Here is a 23152-nt window from a genome sequence, read left to right as displayed (position 1 = left end):
TACCCACAGAACCCATTTTCATTCACATATCTGGAGGTAAGAGGTCAAGGGACTCCTTTGAAAATGGCCATGACAGTTTTTCTTTGCCAAAATTTAGCGTAAGTTTGGAGCGTTATTTAACCTTCATCGTTTTTCTAGTTTCATATGATGCCAGTATCTTCACTCTAGCTTTAAAACTGAGCCCGCTACAACCTCCGAAAGATTGATTGCGTTAAAGAAATTAGTGGCGTTAAAACTAATTTGCGTTAACGCGTTATTATCGCGTTAACTTTGACAGCCCTAGTGTGAACATATGTATACATGTCTCCAGTATAACCGAATATATCCCCAAAACATGCTGCAGAAGTGCAGCCTCCTCCAGCCTCACAGATGAAAAACGTCTGTGCCTCTCCCTCCATCTTTCCCGTTTCCTCATCCTTTGCGTCCTCTCTGAGGAGCCGAGGGTTGGCTGATCTTCTTTTGAACCAATAATTAATTTCTGTCAAAATTCTAATTTATACAACAGGGATCTGTTTGGGCTTCTGTGAAAGTGATAACCAAGCTGGATGGCCAACGAGCTGCTTGAGAGAATCTGTAATAAAAGCTCCTCTTCAGCCCCGTGCCCTTTTTAAAAAGAGATTAATTCACTAAATCACACGCAGGGGCCCATCTCGCCGGGACACGTAGAATGATGGGAAGAGTCTGTGAAGTTGAGAAATGATGTTTGCTATCTTTATCCTTTAGAGACCCATTAAAGTGTTTATATGATATTGGACACTATAACCCATGTTGCCCTTGAATGTCGTCAGCCTCACTAAAGCTGTGTGTTTGTATTTTTCCCTTTAATTCCTTTTCAGTTTCCGCACCAGTAAAGGCATGGGTTACTCTGCACACTTTGTGGGTGGCTGTTTGATAGTGACCTCATTAAAATCCAAGGGGAAAGGATTCCAGCACTGTGTAAAGTACGACTTCAAACCCCAGAAGGTACGAACAACAACAAAAAACGAAGCAGAGTACAGGCACTGGTTTGGTGACCCAGGCCAACCAAATATTCACGCACATGAGAAGACAAATCCTGGAAATGTCTCCGTAGATAGATCACAGATGTCTGCACACACATAATCAATCACATGCACGCACACAGTAAATCTAGACCGTGCTGTAAGAAATAACTGTCACATCTTACCTGACTCTGGGGAGAAGCAAAACTAGAAGGAGGAGGAATGAGGGCGACAGGAGAGAAGGATTATCCAATACTCCCAGTCCCTCCCGGGCACAACACACACTGAAGACCATTGCAGTCAGAGAGATCCTGTTGCCTGTGGACAATTTGAAACATCCTCCTCCTTCCCCTGGGCATGAAGGCACCACCTTACCTCAATAAACCTCACGAGGGCCCAGAACTCATTTCAGTTGATTTCTCACTCTATTTTTAATGCCTTGTTTCATGTCCGGGAGAAACCATAATAACCCATTTTGCTGTGGTAACATCAGTAACCTATTTCACTGGCTGAGGAGGAAACGGGGAATCTAAGTAGGTGGGATCGTAGCTTGAGGGGACATGATGGAAGCAGGCCAATTGAATATGCTAGATGATTCTCACCACATGCTGATTTGTTGATATGTTGTTGTGTGTGATTGATACTCCAGATATACAGTAACAGTTTTCCATTGTTAGAGTCTGCTTCTTCTTTTTGTTGTTGCAGTGGTACATGGTGACTCTCGTTCACGTCTACAACCGCTGGAAAAACAGTGAAATTAGCTGCTATGTGAACGGGGAACTGGCTTCCTTTGGAGACATCGCCTGGTTTGTCAACACCAGTGACGTAAGTAGTAGCAATTTGATTTTTGTTTTTCTTGTTTGCACATCATCCAGTGGATAATTGGTTAAAGGAATAGTTTGACATTTTGGACTATTAGGCTTATTTGCTTTTATTGCCGAGAGTTTGATGAGAAAGTTGATACCACTCCCATGTCTGTATGGTAAATATTAAGATTCAGCCCGTTAGCTTAGTAGCATAATGAGTGGAAACAGCAGAAGTCACTGCACCAAGGCAAGAAATAGTCTGGCACTTACCCCCCTTAAAATTACAACTTTGTGTTGCTTTTACTCATTCATTATTGTATTGATTAACCCTAAGATACTCACTTAGGCCCGTTTTAGTCTTTTTTAGAGGGGTACAGGGGGTCTTTAGGTGGAGAAAGCAGGTCAACAGTAGATATCACATAGAAGTGGTGTACATCATCTGAAAGCTGGGAACCTACAGTAAAGATTGATTTGAGATGCAGCTCAGCACTGTGTCAAGTTGTTTTAGTCATCAATCAGAAATAAACATGATTGAAGTAATTAATTAAAATACATTTTGAAAGTGTATAAGGGTTTAGGAGTTTATGATGGAAGTATATGATTTCCATTCCCGTTCTCTATTATGTCTCATAAGTTGTTGCATTAATTTTTGGGTTGATACCATTTGTTACACAGATTTGAAGCTCAATTTAACCATTTTTTACTACTTGAGAATTGATAAAAATGATCAATACTCCCTCCAAAATACCACATTAACACACCAAGACCTCGAGGAACACCATAGAAAAAGTCATGCTGTGATTTGGTATAAAAAACTTTTGACATTTTGAGTTTTCTGCAAGAATTGCATTTTTCGGCATTTTTCAACCTTATTATAAATCTACCGAAGAAAGCCATACAGCCTCTGAATGCCCTAAGTCTCTAGTTTGTAGTTGTAAAGTACAAGTAATTGTAAGGTACCCATAGAAGCCATTTTTAATCATTTTCATTCACATATCTTGAGGTCAGAGGTCAAAGGACCCCTTTAAAAATGGCCATGCCACTTTTTCCTCTCCAAAATTTAGCTAAACTTTGGAGTGTTGTCGAAGGTCTCAGAGGGTTAACCAAGCAAGATTTGACGTGTTAATTACTGAGCATTAAAGGGGCTTGTAGTCAGATTTTGTTAGCTGGTTCCACCTGTTTCCAGGCTTAATGCTAAGCTAAGCTAACTGACTGCTAACCATAGCTTCATATTTGCCATACGGACACAACAGTGGTATCGTTCTTCTCATCTAACACTTGGCAAAAAAGTGAATAAGCATATTTCCCAACACCGAACTATTCCTTTATGTTGGCCATTTCTACGAATGAGTGTGTTTTGTGTGTACTTGCAAACCACAAATATTACTGCATAAAACCTCTGGCAAGATTAAATATTTACAATTCCACCTGCTGCTACATCAGCGTTGGGCACGTCGCTGCACGTAACAGATTTTCTGTAAAATATCAATTTCAGAACCAGATATTGCTGCAGGACCACGTACCAAAAACAGAAAAGCAAACTTCGCTCACAGATATATCTAATCTCGGTCTTTGCTTTCAGAGGGCTTGGGGGTGAAACCGTTCTTTTCATCTTTTAGCAGGGATAGCACAGTGGAAAATGAGTACATATACACACGCTGCTCCTCTCACACATCACCATATGAACTCTGTCACAGTCACCAGGATTGCTTTCTGTCATGCTGAGTTATGAGATTCTTAAATCAAATTTAGTTAGGAATGAAAACGCCTCCACAGTGTAGTTTAATCCTCTGGATGTGTCACTATGTCCAAAAGCAAATTAGCATCTTGATTGAGATGTGGCCTCATCATTCTCAACACTTCTGCCTCTGCCTCTCTGACCATGACCAGAGGAAGATGGAACATTATCACATTAGCCACAGTATCCTTATAGTCTGAGGCTGTGTTGCCAATTATAGCAAGTGTTAACAATGAATATGCCTTTTCCCTCTGTTCTTTCTGGCTATTTTGGTTCTTTTTTATCCTTCCTTCCTGTCTTAATTCCTTATTTCCTTCCCTCCACCCTAACTCCTTTCATCTTTAATTGTTTATTTCTGTGTTTTCTTCCTACCTCCAACATCCTTCCTGCTGCAGACGTTTGACAAGTGTTTCCTGGGATCGTCTGAGACAGCAGATGCCAACCGTGTGTTCTGCGGACAGATGGGGGCCGTATACCTGTTTGGAGAGGCTCTCAGCGCTGCTCAGATCCTGGCTATCTATCAGCTGGGACCGGGTTACCAGGTTGGAAGCTATAAAACTTGAGATGTCTGTGAGATAGAAACATTTAACAGAGACATATAACAACGTACACAGTCAAATGATGCACTATAATGCAAAGCTGAAATCTGTAATGTTCGGCGGAGCATTCTAAAACGTAAAGAGGATAATTTAACATGGTTGGATAAGCTTTCCGTTGTCTAATGAGAAATGTTGATCAGCTGTCATGTTACACCTGACTATAAATTACTTGCATTTGATTTACCTGGTTCAGTCCATGATATTCTCCTCTGCAAGAGGAGACAACAAAGTGAGATGACATAAAAACAACTTGACAATAGATGCTCTGCCATGTTTGCAGTTGTTTAAGGGCAACAACAAATGGAAAGTCATACATTAAGGCCGTTACACGCCGGCAGTGTTTTGTTTTCTCACGTCAATATATATTTTTTTTAACTGTTGATTTTGTCATGAGTACTTTAACACTTTGATATTGCACTTTGAAATGCGATATTACACGCCAAAAAAGCGTGTAAAGAGGGCGATTTTCTGAGCTTTCGCACCGAAAGGCATCAACCAATCACGTTGTGCGGAACTGTTTGAGTTACGCCTATATTTCCAAACAACAGCACAGAGGCTCTGTAGTCTGAACCAAGGCAGCAAACTTTATTACTCCTTTCAACCTTGACAAAGGTAGCGCAGACCAGATCCACTCCTCCGTTCTTTCACAATAAAAGCCCTAGACATTCGCATTTTCGTGTTGTTTATTCGTCACGCCCCCAGTGTGTAAAGGCCTCCAAACATAAGCATAATATTTTAAACGGACGGTTAAATTTTTTTCTTTTGAACTTTTAGAGGAAGTATATGCAAATACACAAACAATAGACAACTACACACAGGCCCTCACACCGACACATCCACTAACATGCAATAAACATACAAAACAAGATGAAAAAAGGTTGCCAGAGTAGCAAATGATTGTCCATGCATGCCCAGATATTCAGCTGTACCTCCAGTGCCCATAATCAGTGTGATGGAAACATTGTCACAGTCCAGGGATGTCCAATGATTTTATAAAGTAGTTCAAATGAACTGTTCATTAAACAACACTCAAGAGGGGCACATAAATCAATAAACAAAGAAAGCTTTTTTTGAACAGATAACTTTTTTCGCTGCAACATATTTGCAGCAAAGTTCAGTATTTGGCGCTTTACTTTTGTTTAGTCTTGACAAAGTTTAGACACTTGTAGCAGAATTTGAAAAAAAGATATTAGTTTGTTTATCCCTTTAATGTGTAATGGCTGTATTTTGCTCTCGTCCACTAAATGTCTTCCCCTTCCTCCTTCTACTTCCTTCTCCTCAGGGCACATTCAAGTACAAGGCGGAGAGTGACTTGCTGTTTGCGGAGCATCATAAGACCTTACTGTACGATGGCAAGCTGTCCGCTAGTATCGCCTTCGCCTATAACCCCCGCGCCACAGATGCCCAGCTCTGCCTTGAGTCCTCCCCCAAGGACAACACCTCCGTTTTCGTCCACTCACCCCACGCACTCATGCTGCAGGTAATTATGCCTTTCAATGTAACATTTTGCTTCTATAGCCATTGATAGCCCTTGGAGTTGGAGTTGATATATTTAGGATAGTTAAATGTAACCTGAAGTTACCATGCAGACATTAGTGCCAGTGCAAATTCATTCACCACCTGTACGCCTGCTCCTTCCCTCCCACTGTTCCGTATGTACCACTCTTTACTCTTTATTTCCTCCTCCTGCGATAATGAAAGTGGCCCAGTTGGCATCTTTTCATTTTAATAGCCTCATTAGGGCGGAGGTGCAAATGTGTTGAGCTCGCCAGATTGCTGCAGCTGCTGAAAAAATGCCACACTGGTGCTTTAACTCTGGAATTAGCCTTCTCTGGAACTGAGCTTTAATTTGGAACTACATACAAGCGGTTGTGCGTTTTTCCTGTTAGAAGTAGCTGGTGAACTTTGTGGAAGTTTTCCATATGCTGCTTACAAATACACACGCCCCCACACCACATACACACAATACTGTTTCTTCACTCACTTTGAGTTTTCTTTTCTCAAGCACTAAAAGCACTAATTGAGTTTTCTCTCATGCCCTCTCGTCAAAGAAAGTGCTTTGTTTCCTTTGTGAGGGAGGCTTTTTGCTGCCACACACAACATATGCTTTCTCCACCACACACACACACACACACACACGCACACACACACACGCACACACACACACACACACACACACACAGTGTGAAATATGAATGAATATGTGACCTATATTTTCTGCTATGCTATGCTATGCTGAAAAATTCCAATCCTATACAGAGGAAAATGTTTTGCCAACCCGCTGTTGGTGTCGCAATGTACAACAACACAGACACCAGCTGATGCACCCGACTACTAAAAAAAGGGTGCTTTCTCAAGCCATAGTCTGTTTGGCTAGTCTGAATCAGAGAGAAATTGATACCTTTGGTTTGTTTTCCATTTAGTCTGGTTCGGTTTCACAGTTAACAAATTAAAGTGGACCAAATAAAAAAAATGTTGCATGTAAAAATTAGTGAATTTATCTTTTTTGTCTTGAGAGCTGCCACTTCTATGCAGGGACTTTGTGGACTTTGATATATCGCTGTCGAAGTTTTTTCACTTTGACTCGGCACTGATCTACTGTGCGCACAAATCCCCTCTCCTCCAGTTTATCTTGAATGACTTTATGAAGGTCACTATTTTTGTGGACTTTATTTAGTACATCCTGTATGTTCTCTTTGGACCCGATGTCAAGCAAACATTAGACTTCTGTAGAAGTCCAGGTCCATCCTCTCCCACTCATGTTAACCTGTCGTTTACCTGTGTCCATCTCAACAAAAGCCCACACAGGCAGCCTGCGTTTTGGTTCGTTTGGAAATGGTCTGAGACCACCTCTCGCAAGCCATCTCGGACCGGTTGTTTTGGTCCGCACCAGAGTACGATTACTGTGTTCACAACTACCCAAATGAACTGCACCAGAGTTTGATTAAAACGGACTAAATATTGGCTTGTGAAAGCACTCACAGAAAATATAATCAGCTTTTCCTCATTTTCCATGTTTCCAACATGTTTAAGTCACAAGTCAACAAAAAAAAAAAAAACATTCGGTATTGAAATCTTGAATTGTATTTACCCCCTCAAACACTGAGCATGTCAATGGCAAAACCATGGTTTAAGTTTAGAATACTTATTAGTGGTTAAAGATTTAAAAGCTCCATTACAGTTTGTGCCTGTTAGAATAAAAAGCAGACTGTAGTGGTATGATAAAGAATTTGTTTGGTTGGGACTGCAACTACTTTCAAGTATGTCAACACATGGAGCTAATTTAGTGCACATACTGTAACTGTGATTATCAGAACAAATATCTGTGTGACCCATATGCAAATATTGGCCCTGTAACATGTTAAATGTGGCCTCATCATGTGTGTTTGTTTCGGCAGGACGTGAAGGCCGTGGTGACTCACTCGGTCCAGAGTGGCATACACTCTATCGGCGGCGTGCAGGTCCTCTTCCCTCTGTTTGCACAGCTGGATTATTGCCAGCCCTCCAGCCACGAGCTGGACACCTCTGTCTGGTAAACGCACATACACACTCACACACACACACTTTAATGATGAAACATGTCATTTTTGTTTATCATTCTCTAAATCAGGATTTTATATTTTGCATTGAACCATTGTGATAGTATGTAACAGGCTAAGTGTAAATATTAAGGCCGGTACTTCGAAGGCTGTAAACTGGTACAATCTGCTGACAGTGTTCAAAGTTGACTATTGCATTACAACCTATAAAAGATAACTCATTTTGATTGTATGCACAAGGAAATTATATTTTTTAAAGAGGTTCTCCAGATCAAGATAGGTCAAAAAGAGACCTACGGGAAGTTTTAAAAAGCCGTTTCAAATGAGGTTTTACATTTGCAACTTTTGATGTACTGCTGAGCCCGAAAGCTGTGAGGCCATCTTGCTTATGAATTTGCAGCGTTGTTGTATGCGCTGCCCTCAAGGTGATGCTAACTAGAATCTGTCCTCCTAACACAATGGGGACACGACACCCTCATTCAATCACATTTCATGTAGGATATGCCCTTCACAGTCGGGGCTTTGTCAGCAGCTTACATAGATTATTGTCACTGTCTAACTCTCGCTCTCTCTCTTTGTCACTGTCTGTCTGTCTGTTGGCCTCTTAGCTGCACTTTGCTATCCTTTGTGATGGAGCTCTTGAAGAACTCAGTGGCTATGCAAGAGCAGGTCCTGGCCTGCAAAGGCTTTCTCGTCATTGGCTACTCTTTGGAGAAGGTGAGACAAACACAAATTGGCTCAGCTGGCGAAGAAATACACAAGAGCCATCCTCCCGTACCAGTAGCTGCACGCAATGAACCCAGTGGGCTGATCTTAATTCCCTTAACGCCACAAACACACCAACACAGGCACACACCAACACCAACACTTAATATGAGACAGACTTTGTTTTCCCTCAGCTGTATTTAGAGGTCACAGCTGGCTTGTGTGCTTGTTAGGCAGAAGAGGAGCTCCTCCTCGTCTTTCTCTGAATCATGTGTCCTTTCCCTCCCCTTTCTGTGTTGTACCTCATTCACCCCTTTCTGCTTTCTCTCTCACTGACACATCACCTTCTCCTTTTCCCCACCTCCTATTCTGGCACTTTCTGTCTCCACCCTGTCTGTTCTCCAGTCTTCCAAGGTGCATGTGACGCGGCCCATCCTGGACATTGTGCTGGCCTTTTCCAGATACCTTAGCAACTTGCAGAATGGCATCTTGCTGCTCAAGCAGCTGTGTGACCACATTCTGTTCAACCCTGCCATCTGGATCCATGCCCCTGCCAAGGTAACAGGAATACACACACACATATACACACATACAGGATACATAGCTGCACATTCGTATGCATCTGGTTACATTTGTAAAGATGGAGGTATACAGATGTAGTTAGTAGGGGTGGGAATCACCGGAGGCCCCACAATACTATATTATCACGATACTTAAGTCAAGATACGACCTTGTTGTGATTTTAAACATGTTGTGATATGCTGAGTATTGCGATTTCTCATGTTTTTTCAACTGCAAAATATGCAGTTTGTCAACATCTGTTTTACCTAATAAGAAACAGTTTTCACTCTGTTCATCTCAGAGTTTTCATTCACGTATCTCGATGTGAGAGGTCAAGAGTTTTTCCTCGCCAACATTTTGCGTAACTTTGGAACGTTATTTAGCGTTCTTCTCGACAAGCTAGCATGACATGATACAACCTCTGAGAGACAGAAAAGAGTCTGGTCCCGCCAGCGGGCTGTCGGATTGTTAAGAGGTTAATTGTTTATATAATAAATAGGGCTGTCAATCGATTAAAATATTGAATCGCGATTAATAGAATGATTGTCCATAGTTAATCTCAAATAATTGCAAATATTTACATCTTTTATCTGTTCAAAATGTACCTTAAAGGGAGATTTGTCAAGTATTTAATACTCTTATTTACATGGGAGTGGGCAAATATGCTTGCTTTATGCAAATGTATGTATATATTTATTATTGGAAATCAATGAACGACACAAAACAATTACAAATATTGTCCAGAATATTGTACCCTCACAGGTACTGCATTTAGCATAAAAAATATGCTCAAACCATAACAAGGCAAACCCAACAGGCAACAACAGCTGTCAGTGTGTCAGTGTGCTGAATTGACAATGACTTGCCCCAAACTGCATGTCATTATCATAAAGTGGGCATGTCTGTAAAGGGGAGACTCGTTGGTACCCATAGAACCCATTTTCATTCACGTATCTAGAGATCAGAGGTCAAGGGACCCCTTTGAAAATGGCCATGCTAGTTTTTCCTCGCCAAAATTTAACCCAAGTGTATAGCGTTATTTAGCGTTCTTCCCGAGAAGCTAACATGACATGGTTGGTACTAATGGATTCCCTAGGTTTTTCTAGTTTCATATGATACAGTATCTTCACTAGATTAGCTCAGTTAATTCTATTAGCTTTAAGACTGAGCCCGCTGAAACCTTTGAAAGACATGAGAGCGTCCGGGCCTGCCGGCGAGCCATGGGATTGTTAAGAGGTTAATAGTTTATATATTAAAAGAAAGATACTTGACATTTGTATATCGATACAGTATTGCCACGCAAAATATCGTGATACAATATTGTATAGATTTTTTCCCCAACCCTCATATATAGGACTACAGTTACTACATTGCATAGTCGTCATCACCCTCTCTTGCTCTGTACGGTCTTGCCCTACATTTTATTTTCAGTGTTTCAGAGTTCAGCTCAGAGTTCAAGGTTTTCCCTCCACCTGTGATTCAGTGACATCTATTTAAATGAGAGTGGCTTGCCTACAACCCTTAGAGGCTCAGAAGCTAGGACAGACTAAAACCGGATTAATCCTCTCAAACTATCAAGCGTGCGTGTGTTTTCATGAGTGCTTCATCTTTTTGCAGGTGCAACTGACCCTCTACACTTACCTGGCAACAGAGTTCATCAGCACAGTGAACATCTACAACACCATTCGCAGGGTGGGCACTGTGCTTCAGGTCATGCACACACTGAAATACTACTACTGGGTTACCAGCCCCCAGGACCGCAGTGGAGTCATGCCCAAAGGCATAGGTGAGGATGCACACTAAATGCAAAAATATGATCTAATGTTATGCTGTAATGGCACACTGCTGATGTATGGTGTTCCCTCTTCTAACTCTCCTTTCAAATATAGGCACGAATCATGCATGTAAAGGTAGATTTCACATGCACACCTATAAACATAAACTGCACCAACACTCACACATGTTATCACTGCAATTGCTTCAAGTGGTGCATAACTTTGCTTTTAGAAGAACAAAATTGATTGATCATGTTATAATTTCCTTCTGTATTACGCTCATTTATCAGCTACAGTACTTTCAGCCATTGTTTTGCCATTTGTGTTTTCAGATGGCCCGAGGCCGAACCAGAAGGAGATCCTTTCTTTGCGAGCTTTTCTGCTGTTGTTTGTCAAGCAGCTCATAATGAAGGTACGTTCACGATGCCAAAAAGCCCCGACACCCCCCCAATCCCCAACCAAAATAGAGTTGTATTGACTCACTTGAGGAATCTGGCACATTTGAATGCCAAAATTATGTTTACTAGTGGTACTAGTGGCAGTTTTATTTATCTATATATATATATATATATATATATATATATATATATATATATATATATATAGTTACTGGTGCTCTCTGTACGCAGCTCTCTGTACGCAGTGGAGTTGCAGTCTGATTGTTAATGGCATCAACAACATGTACTATACTTAAGAGCAAACTACCTGCCGCTTTATACAACAGCAAGTGTAGTCAACTCTGGGTTAACCCACGAGGGCTGTCGTCGACCAAAGAAATTCTTAGTGGACTAACACTCAAACGATTTACTCGACAGATCTGTTAAACTGAGTTTCTCCACAAAGAATCACACAAAAGCACCACTTTAAAATTTGTGTTTACCAGAGATGAGCTCATACGTTTCTTGAAAATAAGTCATTCAGCATGAAAAAAGCATAAAAAACAACTAATCGTCTAAAGAAATCTTAGTCGACTAAGACCAAAGAGGGGGCAGCCCTACAACCCACAATTCTATGTAGATGTCAGCTGAGTGATTAAAGCCTTTTGCTTTCATTACATCCACAGAATCTATTGCTAAATAATGTAGTGCAGTTAATAATAATAATAATTAATAATGTATGTGAGTACTTGATTTTTTTTTATCAAAGGAAGGAATTCATTTTTTTAAACTAGAAAGTGTAAAGTACATATTTGCAATCTTGGAAGACCAGATTTTAATTTTCACATGCAAGTTTTTAATGAATGGATGTAAATGTAATATATCTGACCATGCTTTTACAATGTTTTAACCGTCTTATGTTAGGGAGTAAAACACAGTGAAACCTTGTTTGTTTTTACACCAATTGTGAAATTATCTTTGCAATTATATTCTAGGATCACGGCGTGAAGGAAGATGAGCTACAGAGTATCCTCAACTACCTCCTTACCATGCATGAGGTAAGCATGTTGCTCATGCAGCACTGACCACCAGATGGCAACATAGCACTACTGTACCGTACTTTGTCCTCCTGCCGTCTGACATGCAGAGCAACAGCAAACAATCCCCCGTTGCTAATGGCAGCATCACTGTTTCTTGTTATTTTTCCAAGTCTGCCAGTTAGAGGTCCTGACAGAAGTGGTTTTGTTTACAGTGGAGTGATGCATAACAAATGAATCAGTCAGATCAGTCAGGAAGGCAGTGAACCTTGTAAGAATAAAGGGTGATTACAACATTGCCTGGAAAAGCCACCGACATGTAGCAGCCCTTCATTTTATAGAGCACATATTGTAATTCTTTAGTTCAGATGTTTGTGATGTAATCCAGTATTTCTACTGTTTTTTTTTCTACCTTTCCTTCTCCCATTACAGCTGCAACTATTAAACATCACAAGAATAAATAGCAATGAATGATGCACATATATTTGCTTCTGTCTTTTACTGACATGTACGGCCGACTATGAACTCCTCATAATTTAAGATATCCCTTTGAAACCTTCGCTAGATGCAGTATGTTTCCCCACTGCTCTATGTTAACACCACAATAACCTCAAGTCCTTTCTTCTCTGTACCACAGGATGACAATCTCATGGATGTACTGCAGTTGTTGGTGGCTCTTATGTCTGAACATCCCGGGTCCATGGTCCAGGCCTTTGACCAGCGCAATGGAATTCGGTAATCATCACTGTTTATATTATCTGCTGATGTAATCATTGTTTTGTATGTTTTTTTGCAGAAAGTAAAAATAGTCAAATTATTTAAAATGTCTGAGCTTCAGTAACTTGTATCATTGTAGTTTTATGCAACACTTTAGATTTTGTTTCTGTTTTTAAATAAAAAAACAAACAGTGTTTTTGCCAAGAACATAATACATGCTATTCTGCTAAATCTTAATGGAATGCTACGAGAGTGTAACGTGTTCATTGTATACTTCAAATAATGCTTTTTAAATTATTTTTAAATGGAGTTTAATTTGCTTTCTTCACAGTGTGATTTACAAGCTTTTGGCGTCAAAAAGTGAAGGAATACGAGTGCAGACACTCAAAGTGATGGGCTACTTCCTGAAATACTTGTCACCAAAGTAAGTACAGTTACAAACTAACATCCCTGCCACTGTATAGCATGGTAGTTTTGAAATTATCAGTTCAGTCTGCATTAGAAATGTAAAATTATATATATAAAAGCACACGGTCCTAATTGTATAGTCTTATAGCTATGGTTGAACTACATGTTTTTGTAAAGATTGAACGCTATATAATACAGTTACAAATGCAAGTTGCTTGCTAATGTCATACTTTGTTTCAAGCATACTGAACTTTTAAAAGGGCGGCTGTAGCTCAGTGGGTAGAGCGGGTCGTATGTATGTATGTATGTTTAAGTTGTTTAAGTAATGAAAAAGATTAATAACTGAAAGGGAATTAAATTTTCATACGTGAAATTGCTCAGATGTTGATTGTTATGCTAATTATGCCGTTATATGTAGCTGTTGTAATTTTTAAAAGGCAAAGTCCGATTCTTAATGGTTCCTTATAGTGACAGAGCAGCTGTAAAATCTGCAGAAAAATCTCAACATACCACTGCATTTAAATAATACAATCAAAACGGGTTCAGTTAATGTTAGTTCTCTATCGAGCTGCAGGCCTCACCGTCACAATAAACTAAAATGAAAAGGTGAATCATCATGCATTTAACCACCCCTTAGATGTGCATGTGTCACTTGTGAGCTGTCTTTTTGTCTAATGAGCCATCAAATGTCCAGTGCTGCTCCTTGTTAAAAGCTCTTACTATAACCATGTGCTCCAGATCGCATCTCTCCAAATACCCAGTGTTTCTTTGAGTGGTAATTCATGATGAGATTCAGGTCATATTGCAAGTTGTTCATCACTTTATTTTCACTAATAACCACTATATAATTATAGCGTGTGCACCCTATGCTAAGTTGGAGTACTAGAAACAACTCAAGCCAGATCTTGGCAACTGTTTTTTTGTTTTTTTTAAGCCTTGTGATCCAGATGAAAGGTTGACCGTGAGACTATCTGCAAACAGTCCACAGCTCTTTAGCTGAGCTATAATACTGAAATTGGAGTCGATCCATGATCAGAGATGAAAGCGACGAAGAGTTTTCTGTGAAGAACTGCTCTTACTTTATTAGTCAGCAGTGATTCTCTTTTTCATTTCCTCCGTGTCAAATGTCAGCTGGAGCTCAGCTGATTTATTCTGCTACAGATGTCAACCGCTGCAATAATTTGACTAAGAAACTCCAGATCTTGCTCGTCATTTCTCAAAATGTATGATATATCAAGACATTTTCAATATGATTCGATATTACTTCTGTTGTGCATCGATATCGAGCCAGATTTGTATATCGTGTTCCAGTTTAGAGGAAGCGCTGCATTGCTTTCTGATACAACAGTGATCTGGCAAATACTGATGTTTACTGACTGACCTTTGACCTCCTCATATCCTGATCAGGAGGAAACCCGAGGTCATGCTGAGTAGTGGCCTTTTCTCGCTGCTCACTGAACGCCTGATGCTCCACTCCAGCCAGTTCACCATGACAACCTACAACGTGCTCTTCGAGGTCAGTCCTCTGCATACGTACACACAATGATCTTCATAGACATATTAATAATAATAACCTCTGTGTTCAACTGCATGCCAATATTTATTTTGTTACCTTTTTAACTGACTTTGTTTCTATCTGTTTTTCTTTTATTGCTAAACCTGACAATTTAATGAGTTTGTTGAAATAATAAATTGTATGGCTGACCACCTGCAGAAACTTGACAATTATCCAGCCATATACTGCGTGATGGTGTAACATATACATATCTTTGTGTATCCATAGTGTGGTCTTTGTCTCTGTTATTGTTAACGCCGATGTGGATATTTACGACTTGAATCCCCTCTCTGTCCCCCGGTAGATTCTCACAGAGCAGATCTGCACTCAAGTGATCCATAAACAGCATCCGGACCCCGACTCCTCTGTGAAGATTCTCAACCCACGTAAGTGCCTCCTCTGCGCCACACTACTCTCCTAAATCATCCCCTGCAGCGTACCCTCTACATACCTATTGCTCCATACTGCACGGGAGGATTATTCCCCGTGGAACCGCGCAGTCGCTATATACAGTCAAACAAATGAACCACATAAATTTTGCAGCCAGAGGGTATTTTCATACAACTGAACCTCGGATGTCATGCATAATCCCAGCACGACAAAAATATGTGACAAATATACACACATCTGCTGGTTTTATTGGAAGTCGGTATCATGTTTTGTCAGGATTAATTTCAATATAAAGAATGATAAATGTGATGAAATCATGATGGAACTTCGGGGAGTGAAAATGTTATGTTTGTGTGTGCATTTAATGCATTTAATGAATTATTTAATTGCATTTAAGTGGATTTAGAGTTTATTGTTTTAATGCATTTGCTTAAATCATTTAATGTTAATACAGAATTTGTATGAACTTTATGGAGTAAATATTTAATGTTGCAGTATTTTGTTATTACTTAAGGGGAGACACCCCAGGCAACAACAATTTTGAGATCTTGGGCTATTTTATTATATTATTTTGCTTCCATAACACGTCCTCTTTCAGACTAGTGGAAAGAAAACATCCAAAACACACATTTAGGTGTTTTACTACACTTTGTCTATTTACATCTGTAGATGTCTCCTAAATTCCACAAAAGTTAGCATTAGATAATGCCTCATTTGCACATTTAAACATACAATTTCAAAAAACCTGTAATACAAAAAAATAATTGTCTTAATGTAAGTAATCAACTAGGGAAGTTTCATGGTGATATCTATTAGTTAAAATGTTTTACCCTATACCCCCTGGGTGCCATAAAACTTAGTGTATCATGTATTTTTTAATAATGTTATATTATATATTTTGTCATTAAAATTATTTAAAAATTTGTTTTGATCATAACATACAATTAAACATAGATTTAATAATATAATGTATGATTTAGAAGAAAATTCTATTTAAATGCACACATACTGTGCTTACGTATGTGCGTGTAGTGTCACTATATACTCGCATATATTTTTATATTTTTTTTTCCTACCAGTGCATCATTACTAGCAGACAGCGCATGCTCATTTTTCATATGCTGCAGCATAATAAGCTGAAACAGCGACTCCAGGCTTTGATCAGCGCTCCCATCTTATATTTTCATGCCGTTACTTACCCCCAATTTCACGTCAGCTCACAACATCTTTCATATGTTGAAATGTTAAGTATTCATTTCAGCTAAGAAAAGAAAATATCTCCCATTTCGCTCTCTCTTTCATACCGCTGCTTACACACATGCATGCACCTTCTTCGTGCGCACACTTGCAAAAACAGCTTTAATCAGTTTGAAATCCAAGTACTCGGTGTAATCACAACCAAGGTTTACTTCCAACCAGCCTTAATCTGACAAGGTCCTGCTGTAGTCACACGTTGATTATCTTAAGCCTTTGTTGTGTTAAAAACTCTCCTACCCAACCATCCCAGACAGGCGGTGTATATCATAGAAACCTTGTATATGGGTTTGTACATGTGAGCACATTCTGTGGAGCACAGAGCGGTGGTCTGTTTCTCCTTTGCCGTGCGTTCTCTTGATTTAATCTGCGACAAACTCCCAAAATGGCCCCCTGATTGCAGTCTTTAGTAACGTCAGAGCCAATCAAACAGACCGAGGAAGTACCGTTTCCCTCAAATTAACTCAAGGGAAAGGAACCAAGAGCAAATGGAAAAAAAGAAGGGGAATACGCCATCCCTCCATCCTCATTCCCGGTACATGCTGGGGTAATTTTCTGGCGGTAAAGGTTCAGCGACTCATAATTTGAGTGACTAAGGCGTAGAAACAACACAACCGTCTGCCGGGGCAAGGGGGCATCGGTTAGCGCCAAGGTCTGAAGAGACGAGTGAAATCCAAGACCCGCCGTCTCTCCACTCAAAGTAAATGGACACTGACATTGTCTAGATAATTCATCTAAACAGTCAGTCTCTTTGGTTTAACCCAAGCCAAGCCTTCCAGAAGGGCCTGTGACTCTGGCTCTCTCGTTTGAAACAATATCAAAACCATTACAGTATGATAAAGATCAATGGCCTGGGCTGTTTTTTTTTTATTCCCCTCCGTTCTGTTTTTCTTACCACAGGCACAGATTTTCAGGTGTGTACAGCTGGGAGTTCAGATAGTTTGTGACACAATGATTTGCACATGTTGAGACCAATGTACGATTTAGTTGTTGATTTGTGCAGTTCCTCCTTCTGCGGCCACAAAGCGTTTTATTTCACAGCAGAATGCTCGATGTTTCCAAAAAAATCCAAACTTTTTTTATATTATAATCCTTAAAAATACAACCTGCTACAGTATTTCATTTAAAAATGGACAACAAAGACACATTCTGAACAGATTAGGAAGTATTTTGATTAGGGCTTTCAATTGATTCAAATATTTAATCACGATTAATCACACTTTTTTTATCTGTTCAAAATGTACCTTAAAGGGAGATTTGCCAAGTATTTAATACTTTTATCAACATGGGAGTGGAAAAATAAGCTTGCTTTATGCAAATATATGTATATATTTATTATTGGAAATCAATTAACAACACAAAACAATGACAAATATTGTCCAGAAACCCTCACAGGTACTGCATTTAGCATAAAACAATATGCTCAAACCATAACATGGCAAACTCAACAGGCAACAACAGCTGTCAGTGTGTCAGTGTGTTGACTTGACTATGACTTGCCCCAAACTGCATGTGATTATCATAAAGTGGGCATGTCTGTAAAGGGGAGACTCGTGGGTACCCATAGAACCCATTTTCATTCACATATCTTGAGGTCAGAGGTCAAGGGACCCTTTTGAAAATGGCCATGCCAGTTTTTCCTCGCCAAAATTTAGCACAAGTTTGGAGCGATATTTAGCCTCCTTCGCAACAAGCTAGTATGACATGGTTGGTACCAATGGATCCCTTAGGTTTTTATAGTTTCAAATGATGCCAGTATCTTCACTGTCGCTTTAAAAATGAGCTTGCTACACCCTAAGAACTGCAAGTTGCGTTAATGTGTTAAAGATATTAGTGCCGTTAAAAGGAATTTACATTAACATGTTATTATTGGGTTAACTTTGACAGCCCCAATTTTGATAGTTTCTTACATTATTTACTTTTTCTTTTTTTACCTCAGTCCTTAAACATAATGGGCATGTTTCTGTTAATATTTCCAGAAATTCTGAAGGTAATAGCTGCCCTGCTGAAGACGTCTCCCCCATCCCCCGAGAGCATGGAGGTGCGCAAGGTCTTCCTGTCAGACATGATCAAACTGTTCAATAACAGCCGAGAGAACCGCAGGTAAGAATTCACTAGAACTACATCACACACCGGTCCACGCACTGTTTACATGCCGGTGGGATTCAAATACATATTCCATGTACTTTTTTTTGTTTTGTTTCAGGAGCCTGCTGCAGTGCTCGGTGTGGCAGGAGTGGATGCTCTCTCTGTGCTACATCAACCCACAGAACAACGAGGAGCAGAAAATCACAGAGATGGTGTACGCCATCTTCCGCATCCTGCTCTACCACGCCATCAAATACGAGTGGGGCGGCTGGCGCGTCTGGGTGGACACCCTGTCCATCACCCACTCCAAGGTCAGAGCGCTCATTATATCCATGCACACACACAGACACACACACACACACACACACACACACACACACACACAGGTCAGACACTGCTTTGTTTATCTTTCTCTGTGGATCTTCTTCTATCTCCTCATCTGTTTCATTTTTACAGTTTTTTTCCCCGTTTCTGTTTCTCTTCGTTTAAACTCACACACTCTCTATCTCTCTGTAGTAAACACACAGACACACACACACACACACACACTCTCACATCTTGCTTCAGTATTGTCAGCCTAAACATTCACCACATTACTGTAACTGTAGCCCTCCTCCTCCTCAGTTTGATTCCAGCCAAACGGACAGCAGCATCCAGCCATCAGCTCGGTCACCCAAATGTTTAGTTTGACATAATGCAGTTCATCAACTAAAAAATTAGAGCATTATCGTCTGACCCTCTAACTCGCAGCGTAGGCTAGCACAGTAATTGAACCTGGCCTCTCAGTGCCCATCAGATTACGCTATGGAAGCCATACGGTGATTATAATTTAAAAGCTAGTTGCAATATAAACCAATGGCAATGACTCCACCAGCCCTTCCACGCTTTATTTATGTATAGAGAGTCTCTCTCTTTCACGTTGCACAGATAAAAATAAACTTCTGGCACTTCTTATTTCCAAAAGCCAAATTCAAAATAGTGCTTTAGAAATTCACTGTTGATATCATATTACGCTACTCTGGTCCAAAGCAGTGAAGTAATTGAGGTTGGTGTCAGATTGTGGTCTGGGTTTTTTTTAAGCCTGGCAGATTGAAGGCTGAGTTAAAGAAGTACTTGTGATATGAGACGCTCCCGCTGCAGCAGCGTGGGGCTGCTGGGAGCGCTGGCGTCCAGTAGGGGGCACAGACAGACTGCCTGGGAGATGATCAGTAGTTAGCAGGATGTTAGATGTGTTATATGCTGGATGCTCTGATGTCTCCACACACCTCTGAACACTGTAGAACTAACAGGCAGTGAAAATAGAAACATGCACAAATGAAGGTCTAAAGACATTTTTACACATTGGTAGTCAAGGTATTTGATGTAGGGTCACAAAGATGAGGGCACATTGTGCTGCAGTGAAAAGAAAAGACGTGTATGTACAACAGCAGAGGTCTGCATACTTAACTGTATTATTCTGTCATTAAATATTAACATAAAAAGCATTTTTACGATCCCTCCGTTTAATATACATCTTAAATGTAACAATTCCATTGTATTCTGGACAGTGACAGAAAAAAAGAAACAATATAAAGTAAATAATATTAGTGCAAATATAATATTATTCAGAGATATTGGCTATTATGTACATTTTATCCATAAGGATTTGGTTTCACCTTAAGCTTTTGTACCTTTTCCATCTGTTCATAAAGCTGCTGCAGTGTGTTGCAACGTAGCAAAGTGTCTAGTTTGGTGTTGTGCAGAAATTGTTTATTGTTCTTCGTACACGACAGGCTGTAATTGGCTTTTTTCCCTATAATTGCACAAGATTAATGCTGTTTCTTCTTGGCTCTAGTTACAATGCCCAGCACTCGTCTAACAACCGAATTTCACACCTACAGTGTGTGTGAATAAACCCATGCACTTGCAAGATGTGAGATACACAAACACACATACAAATGCACACACAGTGCAGTGCAGCCAGGGACCCCGCCTGTGACTTGGATAGGTGCAGCGGGTGCTAGCCACCAAGATACATGCATCTGCTATAAAAAAAGCTAAAGAAACTCAATTGCAATTTTATTGTCCCGTTTGATAGATTTCCTGCCACCTTTGTAGCACCAAAGCTGTTTGTCACTGTTGCTCTCTCCTCCCACTGCTGCAGGGCTGTGTGTCTGTGTGTGCGCATGATTGTGTGTGTGTGGGTGTGTGTGTGTATGTGCACATACGTGTCTGTGTGTGTGTCTATGCGAGTTACAAGGCACATTTTCTCTTTGCCCTCCTTCTCTCTTGGGCTCTAGGAAGCAGTTCTCTCCGAGCCCATTGAATATTCATCGGAACCGTGCGAGAACAATCAGAGAAACAAGGCCTCATAAATACAACCAGCCCACTGGGAGCCTCTTGATAACTGCATATATGCATTCACAAATACATATTTGCACACTTCTCCTCTACATAGACTTTATGAATTGGTTTGCCTTTTGTCAACCGTGGTAAAGTTGTCAGTTTGGCATGTATTGTGAGATAATATGCCTCATGCTGAATACGTGTTTTCACCTTGCTAGTAGAGGCTTTGTACTGCATTTTCTATTAATGCATTATTGTGTTTTTTATCTCCATACTTAATTCCTCATTACTTCCTTAGGCAATGAAATGAAATTTGGTGGGAGGTAGGGGTGTAAATGACAAGTTTCATCATGATACAATATTATATTGATTCTCTGGGCAACGATATGATATTCGCTGATATCACAAAGTCTGCCACGATATGATTTTGATTCAATCCAGGGGCCTGCGATCGATATGAGACGATATCACATCCCTATTTAACACAATCAGTTACAGTTGTATAAACTCACAAAAAGCAACCAAAATATGATTTGACAATTTTATTACTGAGCTTTTCCAGACATGACAATCTGTTCCAAAAATACATCTCCTGTTGTTTACTATAAAGAGCAACATTTCTCTCGTTTAAGCGCAGTTTGAATGTTTAGGAAGGAGGTGCACTTGGACAGAAATGGTGACACAGACATGCCATGGGAATTTCAAAATAAAGGCGCATCTTAAAGATGATGATATGTATAGATGTTTTCACTTTGCATCGATGATTTTGGATCGTTGATCATTGAATCGCTACATCGATCCATATTGATGTATCGTAACACCCCTAGTGGAAGGGTGTAGCATGAGACAAGGAAGAACCATTAATGTTTGGAGCAGATCTGAATTACAAGGCGGATACACGCATTATTTTTCACTTATGGAAATGGATTTGGTGGATGTCTGCATTTTCCGAGTGCCCTTCTAGTTGTTTCTCCTTTTTTTACTGCATTTAAGGCACATTTTGCTATATAGTTGAACAGAAAAATAAAAGTATAACAGTATAAGAGTCTAATTTTATATTTCCATCCATAGTTTAGGCCCTTTGTTCACATTATTGGCTTTAAAAACTAGACTTAAAGTTTTGACTTGTTGAGTGTAACAGTGGACAGAAACCATATGAACCATATTTTGTATCTTTTTAAGTTTTTTACAGTCATACCAATTAGGGCTGTAAGTAACGATTATTTTCATTGTTGATTATTTCTCTCGATAAATGGATTAGTCGTTTGGTCTATAAAATGTATAAAATGTGGAAACATGTGGATCAGTGTTTCCCAAAGCCCAAGATGACGTCCTCAAATGTCTTGTTTTGTCCACAACTCAAAGATATTCAGTTTACTGTCATAGAGGAGTAAAGAAACCAGAAAATAATCACATTTAAGAAGCTGGAATCAGAGAAATCTGATTTTTTTTCTTTAAAAAAAATACTCAAACCAAATAATCGATTATCAAAATAGTTTGTGATTAATTTAATAGTTGACAAGTAATTGATTAATTGATTAATCGTTGCAGCTCTAATACTAATCTGTAGGTGTAAAATGTGTATTTTAGCCTTTTTTGGGAACTATAGAGAGGTTTGACTTGTGCCTTGTGATTGGCTCCAATTGGCTCTTTTGTCACTGCCCAACTTCAAAGTGAGTTGCTTTATCTTTTATTGTTTACTGCTGTCAAAGCATAGACTGGCAAGATGCACTAAGAGCGTGGTTATGTTTTGTTGAGAATTTAAAGTTTCTGAGAGAAATCTGTGTGCATTTGGTGTGTCTGTGTGTATTTGGTGTGTGTGTGTGTATCCTTCTATGTCAGTCATTAGGAAGTAAGCGTATCTGTGTGAGCGTTTCTCTGAATAGACAGATGTTCCTGCAGGTGGGCACGCTGACACGACAGCCCTCCCACCCTCAGCCCACACACCCACCCAAGGTGCCCCTCGTCCATCTCTGCACACAAATCAGTTTGAGAACAAGGAGATCTCCAAAAGAGAGAGAGAGAGAGATCGGGGCGTGAAGGTCCCTCCGTCCTCCAGACTCCCACTGTCAGCTAACTTCATTATACCTGTCAGGCGTTTTACCACAAAAATAAATATGAGCTGAAATGAGCCAAAACAAAATATAACAGACAGTAAGAGCTGGTCATTTTACAATTTATGTTTCGAAGTTGAGCATATTTGGAGGTATTTAGTTTAATCACCCGTTTTCAGTTTATGGGTGGAATGCAGAATAGTGTTGCCATGTACCTTTTGCCCTCTGGGGTTATTGAGACGTT

General features: G+C 39.9%; 1 protein-coding gene across 23 annotated transcripts in view; it reads left to right on the top strand.

The window, feature by feature from the left end:
* lrba (LPS-responsive vesicle trafficking, beach and anchor containing) overlaps positions 1-23152 on the top strand; it is a 241565-nt gene that overhangs the window by 39655 nt on the left and 178758 nt on the right. For 15 of the 23 annotated variants that reach the window (XM_074629446.1, XM_074629443.1, XM_074629436.1 and 12 more), the window contains exons 6-22: positions 837-963; positions 1686-1805; positions 3920-4066; positions 5406-5603; positions 7522-7655; positions 8271-8379; positions 8773-8925; positions 10546-10714; positions 10818-10838; positions 11036-11115; positions 12076-12138; positions 12755-12852; positions 13166-13258; positions 14650-14758; positions 15102-15183; positions 18421-18544; positions 18648-18840. In XM_074629446.1, coding sequence (XP_074485547.1) covers positions 837-963; positions 1686-1805; positions 3920-4066; positions 5406-5603; positions 7522-7655; positions 8271-8379; positions 8773-8925; positions 10546-10714; positions 10818-10838; positions 11036-11115; positions 12076-12138; positions 12755-12852; positions 13166-13258; positions 14650-14758; positions 15102-15183; positions 18421-18544; positions 18648-18840 — 2020 coding nt within the window. The remainder of the gene's footprint in view (positions 1-836; positions 964-1685; positions 1806-3919; positions 4067-5405; positions 5604-7521; positions 7656-8270; positions 8380-8772; positions 8926-10545; positions 10715-10817; positions 10839-11035; positions 11116-12075; positions 12139-12754; positions 12853-13165; positions 13259-14649; positions 14759-15101; positions 15184-18420; positions 18545-18647; positions 18841-23152) is intronic. The other 8 variants (XM_074629449.1, XM_074629440.1, XM_074629454.1 and 5 more) reach the window with 1 other exon arrangement.

The sequence above is a fragment of the Sebastes fasciatus genome, chromosome 3, assembly GCF_043250625.1.
Source record: "Sebastes fasciatus isolate fSebFas1 chromosome 3, fSebFas1.pri, whole genome shotgun sequence".
Classification (NCBI taxonomy): domain Eukaryota; kingdom Metazoa; phylum Chordata; class Actinopteri; order Perciformes; family Sebastidae; genus Sebastes; species Sebastes fasciatus.
The sequence above is the reverse complement of the archived record's forward strand: the minus strand, read 5'-3'. Positions and strand labels throughout refer to the sequence as shown.